Source organism: Gavia stellata, chromosome 3, assembly GCF_030936135.1.
Source record: "Gavia stellata isolate bGavSte3 chromosome 3, bGavSte3.hap2, whole genome shotgun sequence".
In the NCBI taxonomy this organism is placed as follows: domain Eukaryota; kingdom Metazoa; phylum Chordata; class Aves; order Gaviiformes; family Gaviidae; genus Gavia; species Gavia stellata.
The window spans coordinates 27053596-27076008 of NC_082596.1; the positions used below are offsets into that span (position 1 = coordinate 27053596).

General features: G+C 37.1%; 1 protein-coding gene across 1 annotated transcript; it reads right to left on the minus strand.

The window, feature by feature from the left end:
- Window positions 1–1857: 1857 nt before the first annotated feature.
- Window positions 1858–20997, minus strand: CIBAR1 (CBY1 interacting BAR domain containing 1). The gene is made up of 9 exons (XM_059836375.1): window positions 20965–20997; window positions 18704–18938; window positions 16096–16164; window positions 12757–12858; window positions 10818–10823; window positions 8992–9096; window positions 7698–7811; window positions 5916–6035; window positions 1858–2693 (listed from the first exon to the last, which is right to left on the minus strand). Exons 1-9 carry the CDS (start codon window positions 20994–20996, stop codon window positions 2580–2582), a joined length of 897 nt encoding a protein of 298 aa, XP_059692358.1. The 5' UTR covers window position 20997; the 3' UTR covers window positions 1858–2579.
- Window positions 20998–22413: the final 1416 nt, after the last annotated feature.

Sequence of the window (22413 nt, forward strand, 5' to 3'; positions counted from 1 at the left end):
AGGTTAACAGGACAGTTAATTCTCAGTTTATAGCTGTTACCTTGCTAGTATGTTTTGATTGGTGTTTTGGGTTTTTTTCCCCCCCAATTGGGATATGTATGTGTATGTATAGGCATTATATGCTCATTCTGCCTGAACAGGTGGTACAGGTGCACGGTGTGGTGACAGCATTTCCTGATAATAAGAGTTTTATAACTTTAGATATCTAATGGTTTGGAGACAGTGTACTTTCAGTATAAAGGACACATCAGAGAGAGTTTATAATTACATGGCTTGAATTACTGCTCTTCCTTTTTAAGTACCATCCATGTAGTAAAAATAACAAAGGAAATACTGCAGTTTGTGGCGTTGATATAGAATATAGCTAGTTTCCTTAGTTACGCTTACTCTGAGATTGCTTTTGCTACCACTGGCCAAAAATTACGGTTTCAAGGAGAACAGTCTCTGTCATCAAAAACCAGCAATAGCAATCACAAACAAAAGCAGCTTGAGGCATGCAGGAAAGCCATAACATGTGACAATCTGATGCGTACAACAAGATAATCCTTAGTCCCAACGGGATGGGCCAGCATGTTCAACAGAGTGGCAAAATACTCTTAGCAAGAATGGATAAAAGCCTGCATCATCTACATGTCAATGGTCAAAAATATATATGAACAAATGGAGTACTGTCAGGCTTGCAGTCAGCACTTAACGCTGTGAGAAAAATCTTTGCAAAAGTATCTTTAGGTAGTATTTAATTCTGTAATTACATTCTAAATTCTTCTGGCTTTAAAATACATTGATCAGTGACTTTTTCATCTATAGTTTTGAGGCCACACAGTTTCTGTCCCACATGCAAACTTAAGACATCATATATGCAGGACAAAGTTGCCCAACACTGTATTTCTCCCTTTCTGTAAGTTTTTCTGTAATTCCTAAAGTCAGCTTTTTTTTGTGAGGTAGGGGAGGAGAAGGAATTTGAAGCTGCTGAGGGTAAAAAAAAAAATCTCTTTCTGTACCGTAGCTACTAAACTTTTAGTGAGAATTAATGTAGGCTCTGCTTTTTTATTCGGAAGTCCTTTTTCAAGGCATAGTACAGAAATAATTGCTATTTGCATATATCTGTATTATACAAAAATCTGCTGTAGTCATGAAGTTAACCATCTGTTTTGGATTACATGACTTCACTGAATATGAAATGTTAAAGTGGTGATCACCATAATTTCGATGTTGTGATACAAACATTTACTGAAGTGCCCTACTCACTGAAATAGATGGGAATTAGTTACCTAGATACCTTCTATGTTTTGGTCATTAGTATTCTGCTTGTTGTCAACATAGTTCAATGTCAATAGTATGTAATTCTGGTGTAAAACTATTTTCTGGGTTTAAAACAGAACCCTATATTTTGACTTTTTCTTTTACTGTCATCCCATTAATTTTTGGCAAAACCTGTTTTTTCACCTGTCAAAACAAATATGCATTGCATACTTTGCTTCAGTGGACAAAGGCAGCATCAATATTAAAAACGCACTTCCTGGTTTATTTCCTTAACTGAAAGAATATTTGGTTATAACTTAAGATTGTTTTCTCAGTTACAAGTTTAAATTATAGATTTATACATATGTTCTTTCTACATTTAGCAGATAACTAAAGCTGGAGATAAACAGTATAGTAGCAGCTTTCTTGCAGACAATTGTATGCTATTCAAAAATGAACATGCATAACCACCATCTCCAAACAGGATAAGAAATCACACTCAAAATGTGTAATTTCTTGTATGTTTGATGGAATTGGTAACTGAATCAACCAGTTAAACACATGAAACTTGAACTATATATAGCATGTCAACTAATACAATAAATGTCAACTATATAAAATATCAACTAGTTTTATTATGAAGGCACTTTTATTTAAAAGCAAAGCAGCATTGAAATTAGATACTGGGCTAGCTCCTTATTTGTTAATATTCATTCTGTATGTGTAAAGGAATCAAAAGTCATCTTAGTCAAGCCTGAGGAAAACGAGAATGAGGAAACAGTACACCTCACCCTGCCTTCTGCCATCCAAGGTGGGTAACAAAATGAAATGTAACAGGATTGTTGCTGTAATCAGTTTCTTGAGTACCATGGTTACTTCAGGGTGTATAAAACCAATTATGACATATAGCTAGAGGACTTAATAAATCCAAGAGGTGTGTAGCAAGAGAATAAGGTAATGCATTGGCAAAGTAACAAGCAAACCCTTATGTTCATAACTGCTTGTCAGCTTAGTGCAGTTTTTGGACACTGTTCATCATGTAAGTTTAAACAAATGTGACTGCGATATAACATCTATGCAAATATAATAGAGGATTCTATTTAAATATTTCATTTTCTAGCTAATGAAATTGTCCATTTTCACCAGATTCTGTTCCATTCTTTGAAACTGGTCATTTGTTTCTGGCACTCTACTATTAGTGCCAATTCTTGCTCCTGTTGGCATTTTAAAAATACAGCCTCAGTGAAGTTTTTGATTAACACACAAAAGCCTTTGTGTAAAGGGAAATCTTTTTTTTTTCTCAATAAAAAAAAAGAAAGACTCTTAGAACAGTTTTGTTATCTCACTTCCTTAGTAGCATCTAATTCTTCCTCCTCCTCCTCCTCCTCTTCATCCTCATCTTCGTCCTCCTCTTCTTCTTCATCTTTTCTTAGCATACTGCTGGAAATCTGCTAAAACAAAAATCCAGCAAAAGTAAATCAAGTGTTCATTCTCCTGAAAGAAAAACAATTCTCTGTTGGCATTTCCAGTCTAAGTACTTGTAGGTTTTTCATTTAGGGGGAGGGGGAACGTTGTTTATTCCTTAACCCTTCAACTTCTAGTAACATGCACAATGCCAACAGAAAGATATATGGCACAGTATATAAATACAGTATGATTTTTAAAAGCTAAAAAAATCACCATAGTCCTGAGAAGAATTATAGACTAGGGAAAACTATGCATTGGTCGAATTAATGTTAAAAATCAACAGGATGTAAGTAATTTTTTTTTCTGGGTTGGCTCTGGAGACAACAGGCTGAAGATGAGTATTAAGACAATCTTATCTTGAAGACATCAAAACTCTTCAGTTAAATAAAAACCTCAACAGTATGCTGCTCTAAACTGGTTTTGAGACTAGATTAGACAAAGTTTACTAGAAGAGCCTTGATTCATACATGAACTTGTTTCCCTGCCCAACAGTGTTTGCCCTTCAGAATGATACTGTAGTCCTTTTTTGGTTCATCAAATGTTAAAAACAAGTGCCAGCTGCTAAGCTTTCATCTCATCTGACAGATTCTGCCATCAATACTTTTTTCTAATGAGGGCTCAGTCGAATTCCTATTGAAGATAGATTCTTCACAGAAGATGCAACATTTACAATTTAAACTAGAATATATGTATTTTTTATTCTTTCCCCATGAGAAAAGGAACATTAAACTCAAAGATAGTTATCCAAGTCATCTGGAATGCTTTTGAAAAATGATTTTAGGTTCAGCAGTTTTCTAAGGGCATCTGTAGCTCTAATTTTGGTTGTATTTTCTGACTTTTCTTACATACAGTGATATAATAAAACTTAAGTATTGAAGACAAAACTTGCCTTTTTTTTTTCTCCTAAACAACCCACTATTTTGGAAGTCCTAAAATGCTGGTTATTAAATTGACTTCTGAGATTTCATAATTCATACAGCTATGTATGTAACAAAAGTTTTTGTGTGTGCATAAAGCAAACTGCAATCATTGAACTAATGAAAGCAGAAAACTCCTTAGTCTTGTTGATGCTTACAAAGTACATAATTTAGCTCAAAGCAAATGCTTGCTTACAAATCTCTGAACATAACAGAAAATGGAGTTAATCATTGGATGGAGCTGGGTTAACTTGAGTCTAAATGCCTAAACCAGCAATCTTTCATTCTGTGAAAGAAGAAAAAGACAATGACACTGATTTGTAATTGGCGATAAGGAGTGCTGCAGATTGAGCCTGTTAAGGTAGCTTCATTTCAATGGATAGACTCATTTTCCAAGTTTTTTCTAATTAAGAGCATCTGAAATTCTCAAGCAGAACTTCAATCGTATTTATGAATAAAAGCTCCCCTTCCCCCTTCCCTGAAATATTTTGGCTTTGAGGCTTTTTTCTGCTCACTACTCAAGTACCTCTGACCATGCTGTAATTAACTAAATAAATAGTAAATTAAATATTATCACTGGTGGTGGTGAGGTGGTGGTAGGATGGCTAACCTAAAGAACCAAACTGGATCAGATTAAGGAAAGCGAGAAAGGAAATTAGGCAGTTTAAATCCATGTTATTTTGCCAAAAAGCTAGAACATACCAGTACTTGAAAATTCAATTTTTTATTACTTAATGCTGGAAAAAATAATTTAATTTAAAAAATTCAATGGAATCTGATAATTTGTTGCTCATCATGAACAATTTTATGTGAAAATGAATTCTCTTTAAGTTTGCATGTAGGTGATGACTGTCCTTGCTTAAGCTGCTGAGCTGCATGTTTCACTGCATGTGCTACTATAGAAAGCATGGCAATTCTCTCTTCACATCTTAACCAGCAGGCAGTGTTGGAACACCTGGATGTAGACATTTCCAACCATGGTTAAAATGATACTTTGCTGTCTTAGAGGGCAGGTGCAAAACACTTGGCTATATTAAATGCATGCAGATAAAACTTGTGTAGTTAAGTTTGATTTAAAATATCTGGAAAAAGTAACTCTTCTGCTGTAGTTCTGTCTGAAATATAGCATACCAACCTGAATCAGTAAAATGAAATGCTGAAGATAAATTGCCAAGTAAAGTGCAAAACGAAGAGATTTACAAAGTATTGTCGTGAAAACTTAAATAGCCTTTTCAGAACTTGTGTAAAACTAAGTATCTGCAATAGTCATGTTTAAAAAAAGCCCTGAACCCCTGAAGAGGTTTTCTCATTATGGGGAGCCATCCTATGAAAAACAACTTTCCTGGTACATAGACGTTTTCTTTCCTCATCATATTAATTGCATAGAAATGAAAAAATGGAAGTCTTATTGTTGTACTGTCAGTGCAGGTTGGGACATTAATTCTTCCTAACAGGATTGTTAGGAAGCCCATTGCTCCTTTCCTTGTGGTTTTATAGTACTGTCTGCTAAATGAAGTCTGGCAGGTAAGATGGAGAAACTAGCATCTCCATTGCTTCAGCTAGTCCGAGTGAGAGTTGAAAAAAACTACAAAAGTCAAGGGGCGAATGAGTTGAGGGACAAAAGCATTAAGATAGACATAAAAGTATCAGTGGTCTTTGCAAATTCCTGCTTTTGCTAATTTAGCATATAGTACTCCTTCCAGAACACTTACTGCAGGAGTGACAGGACACATTTGGTTTATGATGTAGCTTGACAAAGCAACATGACATAATGTTAAGGCAGCAGAACTTTGAAAGGAGGTAGCTCTTTGTGAAAATTTTGGTCATGGGTTTGCTTTGCTGCTAGGAGGTTTGCCCTGCTGCTAGGAGGTATCACTAGTCTGAGTTAGGATCTGATAGAGAATCCACACTCTAGGATCTGGATACTGAGACTAAGAATATGCAAGTGTTATTTAAAGGATGTCACTTCTGTTTCCAATAAGCTCCTAGATCTTTTCTCTGCAAGATGCCACAGTTTGTTGATGAAAGAAATAGTATTGATGGAAATTGTGTTTTTCAAAAGTAAACAATGCAGCTTTAAAAGTTGATTTTGTTTTTTCCTCAAATAAAAATGGTATTTAGAAACCGCATTATTATATGCTTAATAAGATCTTTATGCTCTTGAAAGTCTCTTTACCTTTGTTACTGTCCTGAACTGAGTAAAGATAGTGGATCCATGTACATTAGCTAAGGCTCTACTTAAGACATTCTTTTAATACAGTGATCTAGCATTTAATTTTTCTTTCTTACCTGTACTGTCCTCAATGAAGATTTTAAGGAGCCAGTTCTTTGCAGGGGGGACTTCGAATTTGCACGAACTATGTCTAAGCGAGATTGATAGTCTGGTGGATAAAGTGAGCTCCGAAAAACCTATTCAAATGAAGAAAGCTGTGACTTGGGTGCCATAATACAGCTTGCAAGCTAACAATCACCAAGACTGAGGCTAACAAAAAGGCAGCATTGGACAATTAAACCTGCTCTAGAGATATACATCAACCGTAGTTTGGATTGATTGCTTTTAGCTGAAACAACATTCTTGCTCAACGTCAGATACATCAAGACCCTTATGTGGTGAAAGTAAACATTCTCCAGAGACCTGAGGGGATTTACAAGTGGAAAACTGCAGTGATTTCCCACCAACATATATAGCTGAGTTTCAGGCTAACCTAGAGGTACGAACCCCAGCAACTCCCTTCAGGCTCTCCTCTTCTTGGAGAGATGAACTCTCGGCCCCTTTGCATGCAAATCCTTGCTGCCAGTCACAGCTGCATCAGAGAAATTTTATCTGAAATGTTCAGGAGATGTGCAGCTCAAGAAAAAAATTGGGAAAACCCTTGGAATACAGGGGAGACTGTAATACCAATTATATTTACAAGTTCTTTCCAATAGCCAAAACCAGTAAATTATAAGACTAACAGCCTGATAACTAAAAATAATAAAGCTATTCGTGCAAGACTTTATTAATGAAGTCAAGGAACATGGTAGAATTATGGTCAGTCAATATTTTTATGGGAAGTAAATATTGTCCAATTAACAGGAAATTTAAAATGAGATTAGAAATTTGGTTGTGAAAGATACAAAGTATTGACTTAAAGGGTATTTTCGAATTGGTGACACATGACATTTTAGTTGTGAAACTAGAATAGTACATAATTGCCACGGCATAGTTTAAATGAAGTAAAAATATCAAGTAGTCTCAAATGTGACTGTCACTGAAGAATCATGATTTTGTATGTCTTGCGCTAACTGAATACTGCCATCCTTGGTCCTGAGCTATGGTGTGGAAAAAATAAAATTAGGACTGATAAGATTTACAAAAAAAGGACTGAAAATGATCCAACTTTCTTGACAAGCTGAACACATATACACAACATACATTTCAATGATAGTAAGTTTAAAGGCCCAACATCCAGAAGAACTGCAAGAATGAATCAAGGACTGAAAAACACATTGTGGGAAAGAGAGGCTGTAACTCTGAAGAGAACAGAAAGGGTGACTTGAATGGAAGCTGTAACTGCCACAAGGCAAAAAAAGCACTTTGGTAACAAAATGTCTCTTAATTCTAGAACAGCCTAATAAAAAACAATGACTGAAAGATGACAATAGCAAACACACGTCAGGATAGAAAGAAGAGATTTTTAATGAAGTGATTAGTCTTTGAAACATCTTATCAGAGCAATGTAAGATTTTCTCTTACTATGCATCTTTACAGCGAGATTCACTGCAGAGGTGTTAAGAATTATAATTAGCTGATCTTGGAGTGGCAGTTAATTTAGGAAGAAGTCTCTTGTCTGTATTTTGTGGGAAAGATGAGATTGCCACTATAGCTCTTCCCTGTTTTTAAAGTCTCTGAGTTTCTAATCCTGCATGCTCTTGCTGGAGAAGTGCAAAAAAGGGCTGAGTATACATGAGTTTGTTCTCGGAACCTGAAACAAAAGTTGCATTTTCTGCTCGGGACATGTATAGCCCCAGAGTGTAAAAACTGTTTTTATGTAGTAAGTAAATTGAAAAGCAAATCTTAATCACTCTTACCTCTAAATCTTCGTTTTCATCAATATTTTGGATATTTTGGTAGGCAGCAGTATATATCTCTAAAGCTTTCCCATGGAATAACATTTCAATAGTTATAAATTCAGAAAATATGTTCTAAAAGCAAATGAAAACAAAGGTTTTCTTAATGCAGTAAAGTACATTTCCACTTCAAATACAAGAAATTACTGAATTCTGTACTTGGTATTTATATGATACAAATAACTGCACGATACCTAGTACTTTTAAGTAGTCGGACCTGAATTTTAGAAATCAAACATAAACGCTTGCTGGGCTGTCACTTACGCAGTTGTCATTTCATACTAAATTCTAAGTAAACGCTTGAAAAGCAAAGAGGAGACTCATTAGGAATAAAAAAAAATGTCATGCTGAAAACTCACTTGATATTCCCTGACATGTATTCGCAAGATGTAGTCAATGGATTTTTGCTTTCCTGATGGCAATCATTTTTAACCGGTTGGGGATAAATTATCTGTAAATTCTATACATATTTATAATTTACAGATAATGATATATTTTATACAAGAAAAATACTCTTTATATCTAAAAAAACACTTAATGATAACATCTTCAGAACTCACACAATCTTTTTCATACTACTGTAACATCAAGTACTGGTTGGTTTGGTTGGGTTTTTCAACCATCTTTCATTCTTTCCTATTTAGTCTGTCTTTTTTTCCCCCTCCCCCCCTAATAGAAAAGTATCTCACTTCAGCAATTTTATAATTAAATTTGAGATCACATAATGCAAGTGGTTTTTCAGTCACTATAGTCTTTGAGACTTAGGCCACTTAATGTTTGACATTAAGAGAGAAATGAAAGTTTTAATTACTTGCAGTCACTGAACATTTCGTGCTTTCTCCATCAGTAAAACGCTTAACTGCCCTAAGCTACACAAATTTAAGCATGGATAAATATATTATTTACTTATCCCTGTTTCTGTTAATTTTGCTGGTATTAATGCACATGTATCATTCCACTAACAAATGCAGCTACTAGTGAAGTAGAATACAGCAACTGTTGGAAGGTGCAGATGCTGAACAAACGGATACAGGAAAATTCTGAATTCCATAAACTGTAAGAATAATGAACTGATTTTTTAATTGCAAAGTTCATGATATTTGGATTATGAAATATTCATTAATACCATAAGATTTATATTTATGTAGGCTTAAGTTAATGCTAAATGTTGCTAATCTTGCCAAAGAGTAACTATAGTAATTTGGTTATGCAAGATGAAATGTGATGTCATATACTGAAACGTAGGCACACATACTTTTATGTCCTTTATTTTCTGTTTCTCAAAATTATCAATTGTTTCCTCTAATTGCCGAGTTGTTCGAGTTGCATCCAGGGAAGCTCTCTGCAATTCACTTTCAGCCTGGTAAAGTAACACAAAGGTGAAATTAGTCCTGTATTTTATACAAAGATATTTGCTCTAATTGCCATGAAAACATTTAAGTCTGGGTTTTCAAAATACTACACATCTGTGTTACTGTATTTGTAAATTTGTTTGTAGCTTAATAAACAAACAAAGATGCCTTCTACACCGTTGTGACTTTGATCTGGAATATTAAAAAATGACTAGCTGCAGCCAGTCGGGAAAGTTCCACTGCCCTAATCCATTTTCTGTAATTTTTCATCTGCTGAGCCAGCCCTGACACTGCTGACAGCACAGTGCCTGGGTTCAGGGAATTAATCCAGCACAAGGGTTTACCCTTCAGAAAAGTTCAGGGTTTTTTTTTAGCTGGTGTAAAAGAGAGGGCAGGAGTGCACAGGCCAGAGTGGTGGATGAGTGGAAAAGATCACTCTCTATTTTCAAGTGCAGATCAACGTGCTGGGTCTAAAATGAATTTCTGAGTGTCATGTGCTGAACATTGTCTTACTAAGTTTTTATAAATTATTTAAATGGACAATAAAGCAGCAGCTGGAACTAATGCTCTTCTCCCATAAGTATCTCAATCAGCAGACTAGAGTTAATATCATTTTTAGACCCAGAAACATTTCATGTATTTTATATTTTTAGTATTTTTATATTATTAAAATATTTTATGACAAACATCTTCAACAGAGCACTGGGAAAGGGACACACCAACCAATCCCTAATGCATAAATACAGTTTTTCTTACTTTGTTACTACAAAGAGCATTTTAGATATGTATATTAATTAGCTAGAACTATTAACTGTGTAAAAATGCACACTACCATTTAAATAAAGATATTGAAGCTATTCTGGTTAAGTAAAGTCTGAGAACTGTGTACTATTACAAAATAATGATGCAAAGATGTAAGAGCTTGCACTTGAAGACTGCAAAATTTGGGTCTAAACTTGTTTTATTTTCCATACATTACTGGTCAAACATCATAGACTATTCAAGACAGTATTTACTTACAGGCTCTGTCAGTGTGTATCATCATCAGGAATCTATTCTGTCCTGGGATTTGGAAATAGTATATGGATCGAGTAATTGTATCCTACAATCAAGATGTAGGATTCTTCTCATTTCTACAACACTGCAACTGAAGAGAGGGACTTTTTTTTTTTAAAAAATGGAAATAAGACACCACAGGCCCAGTTCCCATGATCTAGTTTTTAGTGTTATATGTATATGGAAACCTAAGGCATAAGGCATGCTCTGTCACTTCTTTTTCTTTGATTAAAATCTGGTAACCTTGTATCACGGGATTATTAATTTGAAACAATCTCCTTACAAAAACGGCTTAAAGTCACAGACACAATTGCCGTTACTGGGCAAACAAAATTGGTAATGAACCTTAGTAGTACATACGGTCACATGTTCATCTCCCTTTCTTGATTTTGCCTGAAACATTCTGTGTTTTCTCAATTATTATAATCAGTCCCTCTCTGTAAATGAAGGCAGCTGTTATACATAAGCAGCCATTACACATACAAATACAGTATGTTATTTCTATGACAATCAAATGTATCTTCTCGATCCATCTTAAACAGACTGGCCAGATTTTGTGAGCACATGCTTTGGGAAAAGAATTTTGTTTGTTGTAGAGTGAAATGTCTAAACTTGCAGAACCTGCATAGTTTGCACAACAGCACTTTGATACTTTCTCTTCTGAAACACTCACCTGTGACTGGAAATATTAGTAAAGGAAAAAATGGCAAAATAATAAACAATATTCATAAAACTATTTGTTTTCACTTTTACTTTTAATACATTGGGAAGTATTTACTTCAGATATTTCAAAATTTCTGTATACTTGGAGGGTACTATTATTATGTTGTCTGAAGCTTCCTGCTGTAAGACATTACAGTTTGTATAGCTTTGCTAGAATTCAGCTATCCAGGCCAAAATATTTCAGGACAGCTGTTTGTCTTGGACTGAGGGTTTGGTTATTTATTAAAAACAAACAAACAAACAAAAAAAATCAGACAACCTAGGAAGACCATTTCAGGGAAAAAAAAAATCAATTTTTATTTTAAAAAATGTATTTTTATATTTTAAAAAAATCTGGTACGGTTTTCTTTTCAAAGCTGTACTACCCCCACATTTTATAAGATGGACTTGAAATCTGGGAGTGAGTACAGATCCTTTGCTATCTGTGGCCAAAGTTGTTAGCTGCTGAAACATCACAGTTGCTAGAGAATAAGAGAAGCACTGCTGGAGCCTAACAGCTATGCTAACGAACACAGTGAAGACTCTCTCAGGCCTAAAAGCTGACCTGCATACATCCTCAAAAGCAAATGAACATACTCCTGCTCCCAATACTTTTTATGCATTTTGTGTTGATCACATTTGGTGCCTTTGGCCTTATGCAAAACCAGACTGTACTGAGATTTAATAACTCTTCAGGCAAAGTCTTAAGTACAGAAAACACGGGTATTAGAAGCAGCTAAGCCACAGAAGGATATTTCGGAGTAGCTTAGCAAAGAGACAAGAAGAAACAACCTAGGTGCCAGCCATATACCCATGAAATCAACTGGGAATTAGCGCAAGAGGAAGAAAAATGGGACCAGTCTCCCTTTGGGAAGAATAGCTTGCTGTTATAATTTACTCCCTTAATTGTAATGAAAGAGAACTCTGCATCACAGCTCAAGTTCTAACCCTACGGCTGACATCCATGCGTCTTTATTACATGAGGAACTCTAATTAGTCATCACTCGATTTAACTGATTTGATTAATATTAAATGGGAATTCTTTGGCAGAGACAAAAATAAAATGTAATTCTCCTGGGTGGCATTTGACCATCACAATTATTTTCACTCCTGCAGTCCCATGCCCCAGTCACTAGAAAGATCCTAATTTCTGAAATAAAGTTGAGGAAATCCTACAAGGAATAGAACCGCTTCACTCCTGAGTCCAACACTAGAGTGTAAGACAAAATAAACAGCACATCATCATGAACTTAAATGCTGTATCATAATACACAGACATAAAAGGACTGAAGTAGGATTACTTCAATCCCCTTTATTTTGGCATTTCCTAGATTCTGATTGCTTCAGAATTTGAAACTTCAAAGAGATTTTAATGGAAATTCTGTGGAGGCTTGCTTTTTCCCTCTGTGATCCAGAATAGTATACTGGGGAGGGTCACCGGTCTTTTGAAAGGAAGAGCAGTCTGGTTGAATATTCTACTAACAGAACAACTTTTCTTTTCACACTTTATCTCACAGCTGGAGGAAGCTCATACCCCATCTAGGTACAAGGAAGCACAACAACTACCAAAATGACAGGGAGAAAAACAGTAAAACAAAAAATCCACAGAAGTAAAAAAGTTGTCTAATTACACTTATTTTCAAAAACCTCCAAATTCCTAGATTCAAGCTATGCCTACGTCTCTTGCATAAACATATCAAATACTTCGTAGTTTCTTTTCAAGCAAAAAGGAAGTAACAAAGCAGCTATTATAAGCTGTAACTTATCGTAAAGTTTAAGAGAAGACTGAACATCAACATGGGAAACAGTCCCTCTGAAGAACATTCTTCTCTTATTACTTTCTAGACACAATAGTTTAATTCCTGACAAATTTGAAAATATTTCTTATAGCCACTAGAAATACAGGATACAATAATGTGTCGATCTGATGGATTGCGCTGACGTGTCTTTTCCAGTTGAGACAGTTGCTTGGCTTCTCGGTTCTTTGCTGTTAAAGTCGCTTTAAGATCATCCTGGAAATAAAATGTTTTAGACATGTTTGAAATAGATCTAGGATAATACAAAATGCACTTTTCTTAATACATGCATTGCCTAGAAAACATGAACAAAACTTCTTCTTTAAACAAAACCAGATTTTACTGATTTTATCCTGTTAAATGATCCCCTGAAAGAGAAGTCAATGGGGACTAAGAGAGTTTAGCACCTTGCACAACTCTCTGTAGCACCCACTATAATTTAAAATGTGTGTGTGTGTGGGGAAAAACATATTTACAGCTTTTCATGAAAAGTACAGTAGATGGTCAAAAGCTGACATCCGCAATGCAGTAAGAAGACAGGCCCTTTCCGGGCTTAGCAGTGGTATAGGTGGCATTTTAGAAATAAAAAGTGGCATCAAATAATTCAGTAAGAAAAAACCAAAACAGGCAGCAGTCAGTATCAATCAGAAGTTATGAAGCACACAAGGCTGCTACACAGAGCTTAAGGTGCCATAGAAAATCCACGGCTGAAAGGGTTAAACTGCATATCTATATATGCAGTTAGTAAGGTGTTTAAATACATTTGGAACAAAATACATCCTAGTAACGATGTAGCTGGAGAAGATGAAACTTGCTGATCTAGAAAAGGCAGAAACTGTTGATAAATACTTTTTCTCCTCATTTCCAAAGGAGAAGTAGGATGTACTTCTAGGAAAATCCGTGACAGTTTAAGAATGTTTACATCCACTTTCAATTCTTGTTCATACTATAAAACTGTGTTTTGTAAATAGTTTGGCATACATGGAATCTAAAATTGTCAGTCAGATATTTATCACTCCATTGACCCTGGTATGGGAAATGACATTAATTCTGATGGCTCTAATTTAAAGGAGCAGTACCTTAGAACAAGCAGAAATACAGCCCAAAGGAATCAGTCTAACAAAATCTGAGGCAGGAGTTAGGCATGCATTTCAAACCATCATTTCCTCTAAAAAGACCAGTTCCCATTTATCTACCAAACTAGAATGGAGTGGATTAAAGCTATTAAAAACTGTAATCTCAGGAAGTTGTCTGTGCTCCCTCCCTGGATTTCAGAATTTTAACATGGTTGTAGGTCTCCTTCACCCAGAAAGATACACAACCAAGAATGTGTCTCTTTCAAAAAGTTCTGTGATTCTGTGACCAGATCTAGTTAATGACAAGCACAGGTGTGCCAAGTTTCAGAGTGCTGTCTTTCTTCAACAATGAGTCTGTACATGAGGTCAGGATGAAAGCACACAGTTTCTTCCTTGTTTCTAGCCTGTCTGTTTGTAAGTCCTTGTGTATATGACTGTCATTTTGCTTCATCTTTAGGGACACAGAGATGGTTTCTGATAATAAAAACAGCTGCATCTTTAGCCCTAAGCTAATTTTGCTGCTGTTCATTCAAAAGGGAATTTACAGCACCTTTAAGGTCATCTGAAAGACTGCTGGAAAGGGCTTTCTCCTTTATGAAAACCATGCGGCTGCAAGAAAAGCAATAATAGAAAATTTTTTTTTATTGCTTTACATTTTACATTAAAGGTAGAGAAAGAGAAGAGAAAAACATTTATTTTTGCCATAGAGCAAAGCAGTTTTGTATCTAATACAAACATACAGCTGTACGTTTAGTGGCATTTAATGACTAGGCCCTGTTAACAGCACTGACTTTCTAGGCCCATTTAAAACAGTCAATCAGATTTAACGCTGTGGCTGAAAGGGTTCTGACTTCCGTGCAAAGTATACTTGAGAATGCTAAGGAAACCACTAGAGTTACCATTATAAAATTCAGTATTTAATTCCTATCACATAGTGACTTTGGAAATACCTACAGGGACTGCACTGTTCCCTTCTCTACCTCTGTTCCCTTCTCTACCTCTGTTCCCTTCTCTACCTCTGTTCCCTATTCACTGTTGCAAGGGGTGAGCTGGCTTCAGTTGCTTCTGTCCTCAGCATTTACTGGCTATGAGTGGCAACGCACTTCAAGACAGTATCTTCAATGCTTCGGAAGGCATTGCTGTAGCGCGCTCTTGTGTCTCTGCGGCAATGCTACTGCCACAAACACATGAAACTTGTCTTCCACCCTCAACATTTATACCCTATAGAATACTTAATCAGTTCTAGGTCTCACAAACTGGGTTTCAGAGTGACTATTAAGGTACCAAATTCTAGGATACATGCTCTATAGTCTGCAACTCTGCTAAGGACTACCACACGTAGTACCACTCAAGTGCAGGATGCATTTCCTTCATAATTGTTTCTCTAACAAGCAAGTGAGATAGCTGTGCAGTATGTTCCAAACACTGTACTCTGTTCTTCCCTGTACTGAAAAGACACAAGAGCAAAACCGTATGAAAAATGCTAGTTTGAGATGCAATGCCACAATGTACTCAAATTAACCATGATGAACACACTGTAAGACTTTTGTATGTAAAATACCATCAAATAATTACTATTTTACCTTTTGGTTTATACAGATTATGATACAGACATACACCTCAATTACAGATTTGAGTTTATAGGATGAAGGTATCCTCTATGTAATATAAAAGTATTACAAAGAACTATTTTCATCCTATAAACTAGTATCTGCTTATTAAAATTTACTTGCTCAAGCTTATCCTACCTGGAGGAAAGAAATTTACAGATATTTTGTGGGAATGTTTCAAACCCCTATATATACTGGCTGCAGAATATAGTGAATGAAGAGACCTCAGTTTTTTTGTGTAGGGTCAGGTCATCCTAATGACTTTGCAGGACAGAGAGGGATTCAGGCCACTACTTATTTATCAGTTTCAAAAAGTGTCTTCTACATTATGAACTTCAATGTAGAATGGAATTTGAAGTTAGAAAAGCTGTTAAACACAGCATATAGATGACTAAGAGCCAAAATCATTTCATGTAATTCACCTTTTGGAACTCTGAATAATAATAATAATGATGATGATGATGACGACAACATAATTTATAAAGAAAAATGTCCTGAATTTGCACTATCCAGAAAGTTTCACGTTATCCATAATGCCTTTTTTAGCATTTGCTTGTGCTCCAAGAGTCTGAATATCCTTGTCTTCACATCAAAGCTTTTTCCTCCAACATATATAGAGCTTCAATTCAGATGTATTACTATATAATTCAGTTAGACTGATTACTGCAATATGAAGAATCAGAACCACTCCCCCCTGTATAGAAGTTTTTAACTGAATGGCCAGAACACCAGAATGTACCTTGTGAGAAAACAGATGTTTAACCTACCCTCTTAAGTTTCACTATGGTCCCGTAGCTTTTCAGAGGTTCAACAACCTTGGCTTCAAGCCTGTCAACCTACAAAAGAAATCACAAGGTCACTAAAATCATCCACATCTATAGTGTGCAGAAACAGGAAATAATTCATTTACCAGTGGCTCATCTTATTAGGAATTTAGTCCATATATGCTGGAAACATAGTGGGATGGAGGTTTTAAAAATATTGCAAAAACCAGTAAATCATTCGTATTTTGAGGAGTAGAAAGCTGATTTCTCATGGAATTCCTTTTTCTTCATTAGCAATATATCAGGATAAATAAAACATGGAGATTCTAATAACTCAGTACTAAGTACATCAAACACTGCATCTTGGAGTTCTGTAGCTTTCTATCTAAAGTTAAAGATCAATGTATTTGCTCTACATTTGTTGATAGATTATGGACTAAGCCATCTTTGCTATCAAACATACTGTATGAAATGCAACACTTCTGTTCTTAAAAATAATGGAAACAGCATCATAGGTACTGAAAATATTAAAAATACCAACAACAGGCTGTGTAAAATGCATGAATGCTCTCACAGATGAGTGTATCTGAATTTTTGTTTCAGTTCTTTTAGTTAGAAAAACAGCTACATATGTTCAGACAGGCTATAGGGCAAGACCTGCCTGCTTGTCAAAATTGACAATACTGACCAAGCGGCCCCAGCATAAGCTGCCGACAACTTTGGACCAGAGAGTCATCTGGCCCATCGCTGTTAGGTCCAAATTAGGACATGGTGCATACCTCTATTAGGAAGGGACAGACATTATGCTCCCCTCTAAAGTGGCAGTCACCAGTCAGTCAAAATCTATGCCAACTGAGCAAACATTTCTCCTTTACTGCACTCTACCAGTGCACTGTCAAACAATTTCACTTAAACTACTAATAGAATAGAATGGAATAGGGCAGTAAGGCTCTAAATGAAGCACATGATATAGATGTACCAAATAACCTGCTAGTCTTGCTTACTTACCCTTCCACATGTCGTGGAAGTACCTCACACCTCAGCATTTATATATCTAGCACTGCAGCTGAAGACCAGAAATCAATAACACTTAAAAGCTAATTTTCTCTTGCCCACATTGTCAATACATATGAAAACTGTTAATTAACCTGATGCCCAAAAGAAATAAAGCTGATATTATCTACTTGGTTTTCATGAGCAAAGGAGAACTTGATTTAAAGGCTAAATGCTTCTCTTTTCCTTTGCTGCTTCTACCTTTCCTCCTTCAAAGGGCAGTGGTCATTTGGGGACAGGCATGGTAGGAGGATGTAGGCCAAATGTCAGTTTTTAAAAACACGCTTAAAAATCGAAAGAAGCAAAACTCACGTTGTTACATAGGTACCTCGAAATTACAGATTCATAGTTCAAAGGTGAAAACGGACAGAGAGATCACGCAGTCTGATTTCACATGCACCTTCGGCCATAATATAAATTTACCCTATTAACAGAGGGATAATTGCTATTACATCAGTTGAAGCATAGGACCTACGTATGGTTCAGCTGAAGCCAGATACAGAAGAGCTTATGGAAAAAAATAAAAATTGCACTATGCACACCCTTGGATTCCTTATTACTTCTTAAAAATCTGGCCCTAAATACACTGTTAAAGATCCATGCGTATTTCTTGCTTTTCAAACCCTCTATTTAGTAGACTAGATACCTCATAGATAAACTTCTTTTAAAAGGTTTTCTTTTTCTACTTTGTTAATATAGAAAGATGACTTGCAATGCTTTTTTTTAAAGAAAAAAGTCCTACCTGAAAACATCAAGAATGTCAACTACTTAGCCTCTTTTTTAAATTAAAACGGTTCTTAGCTTTTCAAAACTATAAATGGGAATTTTCCATGCCGTACTGAAAGAATAGATATGTACTCCAAAAATCAGTTTGAGTACATGTGAATGAATTTCTGTTTTCTTCTATCTCAGCATTTCGAATTCTGGATCATAAGTTACAGTTTGACTGGCCCCGAACATAAATGTGTAACTGGCATAAACACCTTTCTTTATGCTCTCACTTATCTAGCAGAAATGGGACTATATTGTCACATGCGGTCCAAATCAAGTTTGTACGTTTAATGTTGAACTACAGGCTTATGAAATCTACAGTGGTCCCCGACAGAGGGACTGTCAGTGCCCAGTGAAGGATTCCAGTAAGCATTCTCTTCCATAACAGACTCAGCAAAAGGAAAATGACTGATTTTACCTCAGCTGCTGCTAGACAACTCAAGTCACAAAACTAAAAAAGCACTTTATTAACTCTAAATCATAACCCAAAGTCTAAGACCAATAAAAGACTTGCTCTGTCTCAAATTCTGTGAGTGCTCATACAGATAGTTTCACTGACTTCAACAGGACTAATCACAGGCAGTTTTCACTGAAGTTATTAGTAGAGTATTAGAGAGTAGAGATGAATGCTTTGGCAGCCTATCCTGCTCTGCCATTAATATAATTAAAAGTGTTTTCTCCTATGTTTTTCTCGTGATTGCAGAGTATATCTTTTCCCTTTTAATCACAGATAAGTAACTGAACAGTTCAGATGGCAAACACACCATGTACAGCTTTAATTTTGTACCTCTGCCTGGCGATAATCCTGAAGTCTGGAAAATTCATCTGCAAAGTTTTTCAGTCCAACTTTTAAGTTTGGTGTCTCTGTGGCTGCATATGCATATACTTCATTTACTAGAAGATCTGCTTTGTCTCGTAGTCTGGCAGTTTTACGTACATATCCAGCAAATATTTGGCACAATTCACCAAAATGTTTTTCCACATTTGAAACAGCATCTTGTATTTGTCGAGTCTGATTGTCCCTGGATACCAAAGAAAAGATAAGTGAAAAATAAGAAGGGGACAACGTTTACAACACATTCAGAAGAAAACCAATACAATTATACTATTAATAATTTATACATGACTTGGACATCTCATTTCCGTGCAAAACAGAAATCTATTCTTAAAAAGATAATGTTGTAACAGTCTGATGTAATATGTGCTTATTTATGAATGAATAACAAACAAACAAAAAAGCAGGATTTATACTTAAAAATAAAGATCCAATAGAGGAAAATGCAAATCACAAAAGCCAGCTCGCAAGTTTTCCTCCTGTGGTTAAGCAAAAACCTCACTATTACTGTTGGTGTTAATTACTAACTTAGTAGTAACACTTGCAGGTCTCAAACAAGACTGGGTCATACAGCTTCCTCCAAGAGCCTGCAATCTAAACAGCCAAATCAATGGTTGACGAAATTAGGCAGTAGAGGGCAAATCTGTAAAGGTATTAGATGTTCTTTAAATTGTGAACAGGTACCAAACTGCTCCTGGTCAGCACTACAGAGGACAAATATCCCTGAGAATTAGAGAAGAAAAGTGAATGTACAGAGGTGAAAACTCTAAAAACATGTAAAGGAGATTAATAATTTTCTTTAAATTATAGTAATTTAATTAATTTTTTATTTGAACCAAATGCCTGTATGTTTCATTATTAATGATCTAGATAAGTAATTCTGAATTTTTAATTCATATATTTCACTTGATATTTTGCTTTCCTGTTCCTACATCATTTGATGGTCTTGCTTTAGTTATGCTTCAGTGATTCTATTAAATCAGATTAGCATCGGTGAATTCATGCCAGTTGTTGTTGATCTGACTGAATCAACTAGAGGACAATTTAGCTAACAGTAACTGCCAGATTCTGGGTCCTAAGAAGTCTCCATGGTCTACATGAGGTGATTCATGCAAAGTGCTGGAACTCTCAGCAAGAGATTTCACTCATACTACTGTCTTGGTAAGGGACAGAAACGAAAACTTCCTTCATGTCCTTAAGCTATCCCAACTCCAAATGCTGACCAACATTTAAATATTGACATAATATCACAACACATGAAAATCAGAAAAATTGGAAGAAATTGAATACTTTAAGACTAAACAACACCACAGTCAATTCAAATGAAGACCTTTCTCCAAGAACTCTTCAGGAAAAAAAATTCAGGCCAAAGTTCTACTATGGGCAAAAACCGAGTTGTGTTGCTTCATGGCAAGCAGTCTAGAAGACTTTTCAAAAGAGATTTTGTTCAAAGAAAAAAAAAAATTCCAAGTAAGTTGTTCAGTCCTCCAGGACATACTTGAGCATAGAACCATTTGAATAGGAAAGGTTTCACCCAGTGAGTGGGAAAGTAAGAGTCTCATTAAGTATTAATAAAGTTGTTTTTCAAAATTAATACTGTCTGATAAAACCTTAAGTAAAAGGTACATCTTTCCTATTTTATCAGAAGGTCTTCGTGTCAGAAAGTGTTCCTCTCCCAGGGGAAGCCTTACGCACGTTTCCTCACCCACTTCACAATTTTGATCTCACAGTGCTCCCATGCAAATAATACTTAAATTTGGGACATGAAACACTACATTTCCTTAGATAGGGATGTGAAAAGTTTTTTTTTCCCCCTCCTAATTATTTGTGACCACTTAGAGGCAGCCACAAAATTACCAGCGAGAGGCCCGATTAAATCGTCAAGTCTTTACTTCATCTCTGCATAGCACACTAAGCCTAGAAAAGTTTTGCGGCCTTTTCCTGAGGAAAACCGAGGCGGATCCCCCACCCCTAGGGAGGTTAGCTGCCGTAAGGGGGACTGGGGCCGCATCGCCCCCAGACCCCCACGCCACTCCCTGGGTACCCTGCCTGAAACAGGGCCTCCTCCCCCCGCCCGGCAAGGCCAGGCGGAGCAGCCAGCCCCCAACACGCAAGCCCCCAAGAGCAGCCCTCCGGCGGACGGGCAGAAAGCCGCAACAGGCCCCGAGGCGGCGGCGCCCCGGGGCCTCCTCCGCCTCTCACCGCCCGGTTACCTGGCGTCCAGCCCGCGGCCCAGCAGCATCATGGCGGCGGCGGCCCGGCGGGAAGGAGGGCGGCGCTCCGCTTGCGCTCGGTTGCCATGGTCACCACCCGCCGCCCGCCCTCCCTGGGCCCCGCCCCGCTGCCTGTGGGGCGAGCTCCGGCCTCTCCTGCCCCGGGGGCGCCGGGGAGGGTGGCTCCGGCGTTCGGGTGCTCCTGGCGGCCATCGGGGCGGGCGGGCCCTCGGGGAGCAGCTCCCGCCCGCGGAGCACCCCCGTCCCTTTTGGCGGCCGGGGAGCGGTTAGGCCCCGAGCCCGCTGGAGGGCGGGGGCTGAGGCCTCCCGTTTCCGAGCTGGCTGTCCCCGCGAGAGATGCAGTGCCGAGGCCCAGACCAGCAGAAAGCGGGAAGGCTCGAGCCTGTCTCATTAAAAAAAAAAAGCAAAAAACCCCAGAAAACTCATGTTTCGGTAAATACTCTTTTTTGCACATTCAAGCTTGGCAAGTGAGAAGCAGTACCAGGGGAAGCGGCCCACCAGTCTGCCACGTCTGAGGGAGAGCTGCTGAAGTTGGGCCGCTGTGGGGAAAAACCCCATGAAGCACCGGGAAAGGTCTTCAAAAAAAGGGAAAAAAAACCCACTTAATCCCCCCAAATCGCCTCTGTTTAAAGATAATGTATTGCAAATGTGACTTAGGGACTGTGTGGGCATCATCCTGTCTCAGTGCTGAAGAAAAAGCCCGCTGGCAAAGTCCCAGCAGGTGTTGTACAAGACAAAGGCAGAAAGGGCTCTTAAAGGAGAGAAGGTTGGAATTGTGCCGTGTCCAATGCAAACCCACTGGAAAATACAGCAATGCATGAGAGCTAAGTACTTAGACAAGTGTTAGCATGCATGAGAAAATTTTATAGGCTTGCCTGAGCATGTGGATAGAAAATGATTTAGTTAAGATTTGGTTTTTAACTTTTCATCATTTTTTTTCTGTTAAAAGTAGATTATTTAGATCACTTAAGCTGAAGCTTTAATTCACCTAAAGCAAACTACTCTTCAAATAATGAGGATCTGTTTAGATCTATTTAGTGGTTTGCACCAACTATGCTTAAATGAAATCGTGCCATTTTTCCTTAAGAAAAGTTTGTGAAATCAGTGGTAAAACTCACCCCAAAGGTTTGCAGCCCTTAGTGACTTGGCAGACTAATACATCTAATCCCAAAATGACCTTCAGAGGATGCAGGGGTGAGAGGTCAGCTGTTACCTGGAGGTCTTAACTTCTTTTGACTGCAGGCTTGAGATGAGAGGCTATAATGTTCATTGTTAAATCAACCCACTATTAATAATCTAATAAATCAGCTAAATGACCTAGCTAATAATGATATCACTATTATTAATGTGCAATTCTGTAATTCCTCACACCGCAGCAAGATCTGAGTTTATCACTCTTAAGTCTTACTCATTACACACAACTACCAC